Below are 14654 nucleotides of genomic sequence, written 5' to 3' on the forward strand. Positions count from 1 at the left end.
TTAGAAGAGCAACAGATGGCGATGAAGTACACCTCCAGGGATTCAATGTAAATGTTTTGAACTCTATCCCAGTGCTCTATACAGTGCTCTTTCTACTGGAACACATCCAAAAACCTGTGATAAATTTGCATCGATGAAAAAAAGGCACTAGCAACTAGAAAGAAATTAAGATAAATAGGTGAATGCAATTTCCCAAATAATAATTATATAATCAATCAATCAATTGATGTTCCTTCCATCATTCACGTGAATCAGGAACAGCAGGGGAGATTACACAGCCTTAATTATCTTATTAATTGATTGTTATTTCATTAGAAACTCAGTCAGATTACCACAGGGCATGTCAGGTAGTTCCTAAAAGAAAAACATTACACAAAAGTTGCCCGAGCAACACACAAGAGTTGCGAGCTCTGCTTTCTTTTCTAATTGACAGCTGCTGATCACACAGTTTGGCACCAGGTGGATGTGCATAAAAATTAATCTTCGTTTCATTATCTATAAAAAAAATATTTTAAAAATAAAAATTAAAAAAAGCTTTCAAGTTAGCAAATTAGACACCTGCCAGTCAGTGTGTTTTGGATCAGTGCCCTGTCGTGCTTGTGTGCTTCAGACACATTAAATAACAAGAACAGGTTTTAAGAAATACCTCTTATTGCTATTTATTTTTACCATCTGATTTCATTGCATCACAGATGCTGGTATCTATCTCTCAATTAGGTTCAGGTCCAAGAAACTCTTAAAGTTATCAAAAAGGTACATATCTGCACATCAGAGTGTGTTATGCAAATGCTTGTTTTCATGATTGAAGGAGATGGGGATTTAGAGATTAAAGATGAGAGTTTACCCGGAAATCTAGGAAGTCCACTTTAACCCACATTAATGGTTTACTGAGTGTTCTCCACTCGAAAATTGGTGAATATGTCCAGAATTGATTTTGGATGTGATGAATGTAAATTTAACCTTACTAGAAAGTAAGTGTGTGCTCCTATTCCATCTCCCCTTCTGTTTTCTTTAAATATCTCTTAAAATTCTCCGTGTCTGTGGCTTTATCCAGTCAACAATAACAGCAATCTGGTCTAATGTGGTTTTGATCTATTCAAGCATAAAAGGAGCTCCAAGGACTGTGTCAATTGGATTTCATCTCAGCGAAATAATATAATCTCAAGGACTAAGACATTCACTGTCTTTCCTATTCAGGATAAAAAAAATCTCAAGAGGGGGATTCTTCAGAGTGTCTCCCCCACCTATTTGATTCATTGTGCCCAGCCAGCTGAGGTCCCTGCCACAGCAAGTCTAAGGACAGAAAATCTTTTTCAAATTTGCAGCAAAAGCTCTTTCTTGGATATTGGGGTGTCCTTTTCAGGGTGTAACAAGGATCACACCATATTACTGATTTTGTTTCCAGTTGACTTCAGCACAAGAATAGTATTCCACATCGCGACTGTGACAGATATTACAAAAGGCCTCACTCCTCTTCCTCCCCATATGCCTTCATGATGCTTTTTAAGCTTATATAATGCTTTTAACTACTGCCTCTGACTTGCATGCAAGGCTCTGCTCACTGTGGTGCCATTTCAAATCAAATAACATAGGCTGATTGCTGATTATGTAAAGACAGAAACACTGTGATATCCATAATATGGTTGTATGGTATAGTGCACTAATGAACAGAAAGAGTTGTAGGGATTACCTTGATGAAAGCTGTTCATATTCTGACTAAGCCAGCGCAGTATGTAGGTCAGACCTCAACAAAATAGCAACAAGATATGATATGATGCAAATTATTCGTAAAACCTATGACAAATTCTTTATGTAGCTTATCTTTAAAGTGATGTTACCACCACTGAGACTTGTCAAGGGTCTGGCAAGCACTCCTAACCTTAAAGCTCGAGCAGCTGCAATTCAGAACCAGGTTCAAATTATAAACTAGATTTTTTACTTTTTATCAAATGCTCTGTCAGCTACTTTTGCCTTGCCAAAGGGATGGCGGTGTGCAGTCGTATTCCCCCAGTGCCTGGCTGAAATGTCTGTGTGTAGTGTAGCTAAAAGCCAGACAGACCTTTATGATCAAAAAGCATCAGCCACAGTGCACTGGCTTTTGGGAAATGGGCTCAACTCCAGAAACACAGGAGAAAAGCCAACCACAGAATATAAAAAAAACTCTTTGAAATATCCTCAGAGGATTTAAACAAGCAAGTATGCAACAAAGACTAAACATAACTAGAATCATCTTCCTAATAAGTGTAAATATGAAATTTCTTTTTGCATGAAGACATCTAATCTAACCAACACATTTAAGCATAAAGACAAACATCACTGAGAATTCATCAGTCTTCATCACATCACTATGCATTCACTCTGGGAGGGAGATAGTATAGTGTCAAGTAGCGTATCAGTGTTTCCTCTACTACAGCAAAAATAGGTCAGCGGCTGGTTTGTGGTGGAGTACTACTGAGTTTTAATGAGCCTGACTCTCAGAGCAGCACTTCACGTAATTATTGTTCTGGGCTGAAGAGGCCAATGGATCTCTGATGACGATTGCCTTTGGAGTGTGTAATCCTTACCGGACCATGGTCTTGAGGAACCAGGGCCTGTTAGCAATGGAGGGCACGGCCTCGTCCATCAGAGGATGCATCTTGATGAAGTTGAGTGTGTCGTCGGGGAACTCATTGGATACCTTGTACCTCTCCATGGATGGAGTGCCGGCACAGTTGCCAGGCCTGCAAATGGAGAGGAGGAAGAGGAGGACAATGAGGAGGAGGGATGATGGGAGGGGGGAAAATGGTGAGTAGAAGGAGGAAAAGCACAAAAGAAAAAACACGGCATTGAGTGTGGTGGGAATGAGCAATTTTTCAGGCCAGGCTTCCATTAGAAAACATAAAGTTCTACTTCCGTAAAATCAATGAGGGTACAACCTTAAATTACTGAACTCTCACTCCATTAGGTTTTGGTCAGATCAGAGGACACAAGATGTCTTTTTTTATCTGGACTTGGGGCAAAGCGCTGAGACATTCTATCAATCTGATACTTTTACAGGGAGTTGGTGAGCTGCTTGTAAAAGAGAAGCTGCTTTTGATAGCATATCCCCTTTGCAGGCATCTCACCTGTGAGAGCTTGTAAAACCCTTTTACTGCTTGGTCTTTGATACCCTGCCCCACCACATAATCCACACCAGGTCCTAGAAATATTAGCCAGCTGGCCACTGAATGTCTGACAGTGTCAACATGTAAGGGCAAAACTTAAAAAATAGATATGAGTGTACTCAAGAGAAATGTACATACATCTTCTTTTGAAAATGTTCCTTCCAATTTTAAATAAAAGTAGAATAGAGGGGACCCAATAATGAAGAAAAATCCTTAAACTAATCTGTGCATTCCTAACTCCATCTATATCACGTGTATTCAGGGAAAGAATTTCAAAGAAACATGTAGTGTGAGCATATTTGAAAACTTTGCCTGGTCTTAATTACAGAAAAAAAATCCCCTAGACAGACGAGTTAAGTCAACTGCTTCTAATGTAAAAAAAACCTGTAAATTGATAATGTTATATTAAGTGCCAGCATTTACAGAACCTTTTTTCACTGTAAAAAAGAAAGGCAGTAACAGCGAGTCCTCATTTTCTTTGTTATAGCTACATTTATGTCAGTGGACATACGGAGGGCAGAACGCAAACAGACATCTCTTAATTTGAAAACCTGTAAATGATTCAGTATGAGAGTCTAACACATGGAGGAACAGTCTGCTGCAGGGCCAGACCTATGTGGCATTGTTACAACTCTCCGTCTGTTTGCCTGCAGATAGACGGTCTGAAAGCACCAGACTATGGTAATGAAATCCATCACTGTATATCTGATCTTTGCAACGTCTGACCTTGTTGAGCATGAACACGTGAGTATATACTAATTGAGGAAACTCACACATATACACTCATTCACACAAAATGTAGAGATGAATGCTCAGAGAGTACAGTATGGGCTCTCTGTTGGTGAGGAACCGCCTCCTCAGCCTTGTGGGAACACACACACACACACACACATACACACACCCATACACACAGGGTACCAATAATTATCGTGGCCCAGATCTTTGTAGTAAATCTGCTTTTTTCTAGAGGATAGGAGAGCAGCTCTTGGCGCACTAATTAGCAAGCAATAGATGGGAGATTGATCAGGCTGGTGCATTTGTGGAATTAGCCAGCCATCTGTAAAATGATCTCATGGTTCATTTATTGTTATGATACTGAATACTTTTTTGATGCAGCTGTGTGTGGGGGAGTGGTGAGGTAATGGCTTAGAAAAGAGGTGGCATGTGTGCATACAGTAAGTGGCTGTGACGCAATGTGACATAGGATGTGTAATCCTTCATTAAAGAACAAGGGATGTATTGAAAAATGGTGCAATATAAGTTAAAAATGTAGTGATATTAAGACATGATTCAACAAGTCTTGTGCATTGATCAGGGGGCCTAGTGTGTGTGTGTGTGTGTGTGTGTGTGAGAGAGAGAGAAAGAGACAGGAGTGAGAAGAAAGGAATGAAGAGAGAGACTGTGTGACTGAATGTACTGTATGTGTGTGCAACTGTGTTGAATTGCATGTGTGTGTGTGTGTGTGTGTGTGTGTGTGTGTGTGTGTGTGTGTGTGCTGTGGTTAATTAACTGCTGTTGTACCTTGGCTTGGGAACCTTCTCTTCAGGAAAAGGCGTCCAGGTGGAGTCTGGGGATTTCTGCTCTTTGAAACGCCCTGTGAACGTGTTGGCCACCTCCGCCATGTCATAGGCACACACCGCAGAGCCTGGAATACTGCCATGACACACACACACACACACAAAAACCCACATGAACAATTCTCTCGACTGAACATATCAAAGAAACACCTTGCCAAGTCTGGACTATCACCAGGAGACATAAAAATGGATTTACAATCCCCTTTCAGAGAGGTTAAATCCCTCGAGAATGGCTCATTTTAGTTGTTGCATGTTTACACTGGGTGATACAGTCAGGTTTACCATGTTGTTAAGTCTTTGCCATATTAGAAAAGTAAGAGGTGTCAAGTTCTGAAGTTATGACAAACACTGCAATTTTCTCCATTTCCTTTACTACAGTTGATTAATTGTTCTAACTCTAGTAACACTTAATTTTATTTCTCCATTGATTACGGTGTCATTGCGATTATATCAGTTCATAGTGTTACTACATATACAGTAGGTCTATTACAGTGCCTGTGCCTGCCCACCCTCATGAGGACACACATTCCCTAACCCTTCCCTCCGAGACTGGGTTTCCCCAAAAGGCTTGAGGCAACAAAGTTCATCACAAGTCCACTGTTGGGCAAGAATTATGAACAACAGATTATCTTATTATTGCCATTCATTTAAGGGGAAAAACACCCATCTTGTGATAGCAGCGGAGCCACTGGCTTCTTTCTGTCTGTGTGGAATCAATGCATAGCAGATTGCTGAGTCACTTTTCTGTTTTTCGTGCATCTGCTCTCATAAATTAGACTTGAAAATAGGAATTGTTTCTTCTTTATCAGTCTTTCTTTAAAAGAGAAATCTCTCTCAGCTGGCTGAATTTTCTGGCTGTTGCATCATGGATTAAACTCATGAAGACATTGGGGAGACAGCATACACAAGGGCAGTATTATAGAGCGCAAGGTCAGAGAGCTGTTTTTTCTTGGCTTAGCTACTAAATTACTGTAATTACTGTCTGTATTGGATATGTACAGAAGGTTATACAGTCATATGTCTGTCTATATCGGGCTTCTAACAAGGCAGAAAGATGGTGAACAAGCTAGCCAGTTAGCAAGTGATTGGACCAGGCAGCAACCCAGTCAGACATCCAGACAGACAATTAAACGACACAAACCCTGAGAACTGCCTATAGTCTGAATGTGCGCCTAATTTCACCCCCTAACTATGAAATGGAATATTAATGCCAGGATCAGAACTGGCTGTTATAGACATTTTGAGAGGCACTGCTTCGTTGGTTTTTAATGTCCATTAACCATGCTCAATTGCATTGTCACAAGCAATTGTCTTATCTGCTAAAAAGCAGCCATAAAATGGAAAATTACAATATGTGCGAGCTATCAGCCAAGCTCTATGGCTTTGTGGTAATTTTCAATTTAGATAACAACTCTCCCTGCCTATGAATATGAAAGTAGTTCTGAATATGAATTGTAAAAAGGATAATAAGATTAAACACCTGCACGTCAAAAGGGCAACAAAACTGTTTTGACAGAAGATGTAAATGTTGACCCAGTAGTCTCAGGAATTACATGTCGCCAAGAGGCACAGCAGGGGCACACGCAACTAAAGGTCAGGCTGTCATAATTTGATAAATTGAGGGTATTTTTAAAAGCACTTCAAACTGAGAAAGATCATCGGGTTAATAAATGGAAAGTGCAAAACAGTTGTTGACACACGTGAACTTATTTGAGACACTGTTGCTACCATCAAACCTCTTAATGTTCAGTACACGTGTGTTGATTTTTCAGTGACTCTTTTAGTGTCCTGCTCTTCAGGGTACCTGTTGTAAGGTGTGGAGAAGGTTGCCATCACTACGTCCCTTCCATTGACATGGATGACATCTGTCACAGCCTGCAGGATGTTGAAGTAGAAGTGGGAGTCACCAGGGATGGAGCAATTCAGGCGAGACTTGAGAAATGAGGTCCACTGCTTCTCCAGGACACGGGGCGAGCCGCCTCGGTCATTCTTACAAACCCTGGCCACTCGAGGAAACACCACCTGACCATGACACACACAGTTGTAAGGTTACATTTGAATAGCTCACATATTGGTCACTTACGTCACATGTCACATCCGTGTCTGTGGCTGAAGAGTATCCACTGATTTAGCATTGCACTTCCATAACACCGGTGGACAGGATGGAACGATATCGATGCAGCAGAACCAGAGATGCCAACTTTCTTATTCCAAGCATTCTTCTTCCTTGTAAAAACTTAGATTACATTACATTATCCAAAATGCATCTTGAAAGCCGGCAGGCCGGTTGGGTTTCAGGTGTGTTAAGCTAGTAGTGGCTTATAAGCCTTAAGCTGCCAGCCTCAAGCAGAAATAAGGAACAGAGGTCTGGTGAACTCACCTCTTACTAACTTCACACCCCCAGATATTTTTTGTTTTCAAACCTGTAGTCTTCAGAGCCAAGTGATACTGACTCAAGCAACATCACTTTATCATATTTCGCTTACCCTTACAAGAAATCTCAAGATAATGTAGGGTTACACTTTATTTGGATAGTCTGCCTACAGATAGTTAATAGAGTGCATTAGTTGAAATTCTAGAATTCAACAGTTTGACAAATAAAAGCTTTTGGTTAAGTTTAGGCACAAAAAACATCTTGATTAGGGTATGTTCATGAATTGTCACATGTAAGCTTGATAATCTGTTAAACATCTACAGGCAAAGAGAAACAGTTGAAATGTTACAAATACTCTATAAACTAACTGTGACGGCGTTATATGATCTTCATCAGCAGATTTCCCAGTTGTGCATGCTGCTTAAAAGCTAAAATTTTAACAAGAAATCCTTTAAGCACTCAGACTTTTTTTTTTTCACGACAACTGGGCAAACTAACACTTCTGATAAACATCATTTTATATGATCAAACGCTCTGCAATAGCTACTGAATGAATCTGGTGGTGAGATTGTTTTCTCAACTGCTGTTTACAAAGTCAAGAACGAACTCTGAGTGTCAGAGGATAAGAAACTTCTGAATTTGAATCCCAGCAGAACACTAGGCCCTGTTATGACAAAGATCTTTGGGCGACACCCCAGTGTCTTAATCCAACATTTCATCACTTTATAGCAAATTAAAGACACAGAAGAGTAAAGTGGTGTGTGTGATATGCTGTTAAAGAGTCAGCACCTGGCAACAGAAAATTTTAAGTATACATCTTCAAATAGGAGCCAGCGTTGTAATTACATCTCTGCCGTAAGACCACGCAGTCAGTATTGTAATTAGTTGTTGTCACACTATACTTAACAGCAATAAATCTAACCCTGACCTGGAATTGCAACCTAGAGTAAACAGTGTGAATAGGGGCGAACATGCATTTAAACCAGATCTCTACACACACACACACACACACACACACAGACAACCACAAATAAACACACCGTCACCCGTGCATACATTACAAACAAAAAATGCCTCCACAAAAGCACAGACACACAAACTTGTTCACACACTCTGTCGAACACACACAGATACACACATCTACATGGGCCTGTTCACTGTGAGATTATAGAGCAGTGAGATTATAGAAGGTATTAAGCAGAACAGGTGACACTGTCAAGTTGAATGTGGAATTGTGTCAGCTTTACATATAAAAGTTCAGTTTCACACGTTTCTCCTCGCTACAGATAGCTGAATACTGGCTTATCTGTGTGTTACCTGGGCACAGCCACTAGCCACACACACACACACACACACACACACACACACATAAACAAGATCACTCACAGCAAACAAATACCTCATTCAAGTATTGTTAATTCACTTTTGCAAAGAAATATTTATCCGTTTGCATTTTCCAGATAACAATCAAACAAAAGTACAGCAAACACAAACCTGCCACAGTAGATTTAACAATTTGCCATAAAGCATAAATGACTGATTACATTGTCATGGAAGGCCAATCTACTTTATAATAATGAGGAGACATCATTCGCTAAATGTTAAATTGCTCTCTGCACCATCAGTTCTACCACCACATGCGTAATTATACTGACATTGCTTTCAAAACACCCAGCAGATTGAGAGGCCTGATCTGTATTCATGCTCTGTATAACACATGCCTGTCACTTCTGGCAGCGAATCCATTATGTCTGTGTTTCTCATTACCTCCGCTCTGTTCTCATCGTGTCCCCTCTCTTTCTCACTTTCTCTGGTGTGTTGCCTTTCATTTATTCAGAAAAATACATATTGAGCGATTCATTTGCATAACATATTTTCTTCTACCTGGTATCCAATTAAACTTTCTGAGGGCAGGGTCCAAAACTGAATTGAGGAGATTAATAGAAACTGTTACTTTCTCTATGGTGTAAAACCTGAGGAAAAAGCCTGTTTTGCTGTAAACCTTTCGTCTTCCACTCCATCTCATTTCTCTGAGACATTTGGGTGGAATTCCTCTTGGGAAACATTGAGACGATAGGTCAAATGGGAGCATTACCGGACGGATGCGGACGTGCAATTCAAGCAGTATATTTAGACTTCAAAATGGGATCTCAAGACACCACAGAATTTTCGTTTTGGATCTATTTTAGGTCTTGCATCCTGCCCACTGTTTATCTGTTACTGAAAAATGCTTGGCCACTTTAAAGCTCCTGAAAGCCTCCTTCCAGTTATGTGATACACCCACATCCTGTTAGTTTCCTCAGGCACTTCCCGATTCTCCTGGTAAATAGGAAGTCACCTCTGATTAGCGTTCAAACAATGGCAGGAGAACAGGGCCTGTGCTTACCTTTCCCATTGTGTTGTACTCCATAGCAATTTCCCGAAAGAAGAAGTAGATGAAGTCTCCATAATCGACTGCCTGGACAAAGTAGGGCTCTGCAGGAGGAAAAAACGAAAAGAAAATATCAGCCAAAGTGACGTTTTGCCGTGGCAAAACAGTTCTGACACCATATTTCACAGTAAACAGCCGGTATATCTGTCATATTATGCAGAAAAGCACCAACTGTGAGCCATGAGTGCCTCAATCTATCATCCATCACATCAGCGAAACAATTTGCATTCAAGGAAAGAGGGATCTCTATATTGAGTTTTGACAGGCTGGACTTCTGGCTTGTTTCTCCCTGGGGCAGAGCAATTTCCTGGCAACATCAACTCTACAAGGGCAGGTTGGCAAAATGTACTGCATCAAACAGAGCGTGTGGCATTAGCATAAGCGCCCCTGCTCTTCATACCTACATTCATACACAGAGGCACAAAGACGCATATACACACAAATCATAAATCACAAATTCACAAATACACAAACACACAGTCAAGCATGCATGTCGAAACCCAAGTTTGTTTTCTAACTTGTCAGTCAGCTTGGTGCTTTTCAACCACAGAGAATTTGTTTGCGTGTCCCACACTCACCTTTCAGCCATTTGGAGTCGTGTTTGACAGTGCGCAGAGTCGGGCTGTCTCCTAGGCTACGATAGATGACCGCATCGATCGCTAGAAAGTCTGTTACAGTGGCCGAGTACAGCTTGCCATCTGGAGTGGGAACACAGAGACGGAAAGGGCAATGAGAAAGAAAGATGGAGAGGGGAGAAGAATGAAGAGAGAAAGACGGCGAGTCATAAACGATGGTGAAGAGAGTAAAGTTGAGTCAAGAGAAAAACACATAAAGCCACTCAGAGATTCCTGCTCTCTGTGGCTGGATACACAAACATGTTTCAGATGGCTCAGACCTGGAAAATGAATGAATCACACAAACCGAAGAGACTCTCTGATGGACAACAAACAGTCTGTACACACACTCAAACATGTTGCACATTTGTAATTGCTCACTCTCTAGCAAACACACTTCAAAAGCACAAACAAACACTGAAGCCCTACATTCACACACACAAAGTCTTAAAGTCCCACAGTCACATACTTACATGCACGTACATACACACACATGCTTCAAGAACACAATCCACCGCCAGCGTGACCTCAGCCTGCCTTGGCTATAACCACAGTGGAAACTCAAACTACATAATTGAAAGGATAGCAGTCAGAGGAACCCTCTTGATTACTCAGTTCTTCCAGCTCCTTCCAAACAGCTCTGCTACACATTAACCGGTCAAGCTAGGCGTTTACTCTCCTCCTCAGCTTTAAACAGGCAGGGACAGCTCATCAATACCGCCATAAATCGGTTCACAGCAAATAATAACGGGGACTGAATGTATTTAGCAGCCTGCGGATCCGTTGCACCAGAAGAATCGCACCCCGCCAACGGAAAGCTGACTCATTCTAATCCAATGCGTTTGTGAGTTATTTTTGATCTTGTGCAATTTAATTGAACGTGAACGAGAGACAAAGAGGACGTCAAAACAGTACAATAAAAGCAAAAGAAAGATTATTCCGGGTTTTTTCTGTACTATTGATGCGTTTCCAAAGGGCTCTGAAAAGCAGCGATTTCTTGATGCAGAGCAAATGTGCCCTCGAGTTCGCAGATTTGCTTTAGTGTGTGTAACACACATTGGCTTTCCTTCTTGACATGTTGTCAGTACATTGCCATTAGAATAAACCTCAGGGTATTAAGAACAATATTAAATACAACCGCAACTAATCCCCTCGCTCAAATAGACTCAACTTTCCCATCTAGCTCAAACACATCCCGATGTTTAATAAGTGCAGATAGGAGAAAATTATGATGAATGTTTGCCTCATGGCAGTCAATGAGTTGTAGTAGTATCACACATTCTTAATCTGTTTTCAGCTAACGGAAATTTGTGAAGAATTTCTCTCATGTTAAGCCACAGGAAAGGACTTAAAGATTGAAAATCTCGGTGATGATAAACGGAATCAAGGACTTAAAATACAGATAAATGATTTTTTAATTTGACATGTAGAGAAGCATTTAATCTCACCAGCAAAGAGAGCGACATTGGCGTGCTTGGCGTCATATGGGCAGCGTGCCATCCCACTGATCTCCTCTCCCAGTGCCTCCAGGGTGTCCATCTAGGGTCAGAAATGAGGTGAAAGGTCAGCAGAGGGTCAAGACAATGTAGTGCTGTCAAACTAAACAATAGACTTAAAATACAACTTAGACAGGAAACTGTTGGTTCCCAGCTGGAGGAAAAGATCTAGATGGGGAAAAGGAGAAATGTGCTCAAATGTCAGAACAATGACAATCTGAAGGCACTACTACAAAAATATTGTGTTTAAGTGGAGAAATACGGTGTGAGTCATAATAAAATAGTCCCAAAAGGTTGTGGTACCCAGCCCAGGAGTGTGTCCATCTAACTCTGACCTAAACTACTATCCCATGGATGCCACTCTGGTGTCCTACTGAGAGTTGTCAAAGCAGCATATCTGGGAGTATCTGGGAAACTGTCATGGAGGGAGATTAAAAAAACTGACATTTTCCACAGCAACATGTTCCACAGTATGGGTGGATATGGTTTGCTTCCCTCTGCCATCATTCATCCTTCAACTGTAGTGGTGTTAAAGAACAGTTTTAACAACCCTCAAGACAGATCTTTAACCCATTTACTGGAGTGCTTTCCCCTGCCCTGATTTCTAAAGTCTGTACATTTGCTGTGAAGAAGAAATAAATGGGCAGAGGAAAAATGGGTGAGCATACTGCCCTGAGCAGGGAACGTGAAAAATTTTTACTAAACCACAGATGTTTTTAAATAGTAAATCATACAGTAGTCATTATTTTATGTTTTGCAGCCTCAACATTGTCTTGTGCTAAGAGCTTTTCCTTGGGCAAGACTTGTTCCCTGATTTGGTCTATTTCAGGAGAGATCCTAGTTTTAATTTCTGCACCTAGGCAATGTAAAAGTTTTCTTTTCTTAGCACTGGCAGTGAATTTTATCCAAACTTGCAGCTAATTTTGTCACTCAGTACTCCCATATCCATGAGCTATTTTGATGCCTTGTGCATTGTTTAGGACGCACTACTGGTCTAGTTTAGGACTTAGTGGGAGGATTTCTGTGAATTGGAATTTAGACAAGCTTTTCTTGTTTTGCGCCCAGTTTAGTTGCAGTACGAATGGCAGTGCATGCCGGATGATCAGATGTGGGTTAAAGGTCAGTGTCATCCCACCACGGGTTGGCTTGTCTTCCCCAGCACGCCTTCAGACACCCTGGCTAAAGACCACTGATACCCACAAACACACACACACACACAAAAGAGAGAAGAGAAGGAGAGCCATACTGCACTGGCCAGAGGCTGAGGTCAGGGAAGATTACTGAACACACTGTTTGTGGACGGAGTTCACAATATACTGTCATTTTTCTTCTCTATCTCTGTTTCTATCTCTCTCATACTGTACTTTCTCGCTCTCTCACTTTCTCTCTTTCTCTTGACAAAGAGGAGTGTAGCTTGCCAAGGATGCAAACTGCTTACGCCGCCCTTTCTGGTCTCTAAACAGGTCATTTTGTTTTCTATTCCTGTCTCAGCGGAAACGGTTATCATCTGCCCACTAAAAAGGTCACACACACTCCGGCGCAATGCTGGAAAAGCCTGCCAGAGAAATTGTTGAGGCTGATTTGGCAGAGAAAATTACAAGTGACCTTTTACGACAAACACAGAACCACCAGCCGCAGTACATTTCTCGATGTTTCATTCCTTCTGTTTCTTCAGAAATTATAGGAGGATAATATATGGAGGCGAGCTAGTTTGAAGATATATATTGTTATTAGACAGGGGAGCCTGTAATTATAGATTAGGCTGAGTTAATCATAAGGGACGTGAGTAGCTGAAGGTCAGGTGCGTCCACTGAATCAGAGTATCTGGATGTACAGCGCGACGGGGTGACTCGGTTAAGCTTGAAACGTCAGCAGCTTCTGTGTCTGCCACCGAATACAAACACTCCCTCCTTCTCTGACACATCACAAATACACACACATCACATATCTCTCACGCCACAGCAGCTACCCCCACCCCTCCATCGCATCAGTTGATTTCACCGAGGCAATGACCTCCGTCTACTGGGCTTGGCTGGCTGTCACTGATCTATTCCTGCCGTTTGAACAGAGGAAGGCACTCCCCGCAGATATACGTATAGCTCCAGTCTCCTGTCAAGTTGGCATGTGCGGAGAAACAACAGCTGAGTGCTCACTTGCTCCTGTTAGCCTTGTCCAAAGCAATATTCGATATTTTAAAAATGGGCAAGAGTAAGCCATAAAACTGCTACACTGAACCACCACATTTTTAAACATTACCATAAAGAACTGTGATGCTTGAACAGCCTGATGGATTTTTTTTGTTTACCTTGTTTACCAGGCAAACCATATTATGCTGTCAACTCCACTAGCTGCAAAAAAACACAATTCAAAGTTAATGGGAAGGGAACAGTAGTGCTGTCACACTTCGTCAGCACTGCCTTAACTACACACTGTTCTGTAGGGATCTACTGTAGCTTAGCAGACAAATGTACAGTAACCTTGGCTCGGGGTGCAGTGTATCTAGATGAATTAATTACTACAACAACTCATTGGTGTTTTCCATAGGCTATATGCTAATTAATTAGACAAACACAATGTAGATCCAAAACATGCCCATCAGGAGTGTTATAATTGGTTCAGCATCGGCTTCAGTAGTGAGGGTGAGGGACACATTCTGCTTCCCTTGTCTCCGTTGTTTTTATGACTCCTTTATAGGCTTTATTTATCATCGCTCAAGGATTTGTGAAATCTTACTGAGGACAAACTTAGGGTAAACTGAGCCACTTATTAACTGTTTGCTTGAAAGTGTTTCCTTGTTTATTTTTTTCTGAGACGTATCCTTATGCAAACCGACTTTCTGTGACAGCAGTTCCAAATTAACTTTGTGGTGTAACTGGTTCATGATTGTGATGTATGATTTTGTCCTAATTGTTGGTGGCAAAAAGGGCAGCCCCAAATTTTTTCTTTTACAGATCTTGAAACCTGGTATGTTAATACATTTTCGGATTGGTGTCCTACAGTTTGCAGCTGAGCTGAGTCC

General features: G+C 41.2%; 1 protein-coding gene across 2 annotated transcripts in view; it reads right to left on the reverse strand.

Annotated features, from left to right (window-relative positions):
* sema6a (sema domain, transmembrane domain (TM), and cytoplasmic domain, (semaphorin) 6A) overlaps nucleotides 1-14654 on the reverse strand; it is a 104287-nt gene that overhangs the window by 26768 nt on the left and 62865 nt on the right. For both annotated transcript variants that reach the window (XM_038703189.1, XM_038703188.1), the window contains exons 7-12: nucleotides 11588-11678; nucleotides 10104-10223; nucleotides 9481-9569; nucleotides 6525-6742; nucleotides 4665-4796; nucleotides 2565-2720 (exon numbers count right to left, since the gene is read on the reverse strand). In XM_038703189.1, the coding sequence (XP_038559117.1) occupies nucleotides 2565-2720; nucleotides 4665-4796; nucleotides 6525-6742; nucleotides 9481-9569; nucleotides 10104-10223; nucleotides 11588-11678 (806 nt within the window). The remainder of the gene's footprint in view (nucleotides 1-2564; nucleotides 2721-4664; nucleotides 4797-6524; nucleotides 6743-9480; nucleotides 9570-10103; nucleotides 10224-11587; nucleotides 11679-14654) is intronic.

Source organism: Micropterus salmoides, unplaced genomic scaffold (genome assembly GCF_014851395.1).
Source record: "Micropterus salmoides isolate LMB-PRFRI ecotype aquatic unplaced genomic scaffold, ASM1485139v1 Ms_hic_scaffold_7, whole genome shotgun sequence".
NCBI classification, from domain to species: Eukaryota; Metazoa; Chordata; class Actinopteri; order Centrarchiformes; family Centrarchidae; genus Micropterus; species Micropterus salmoides.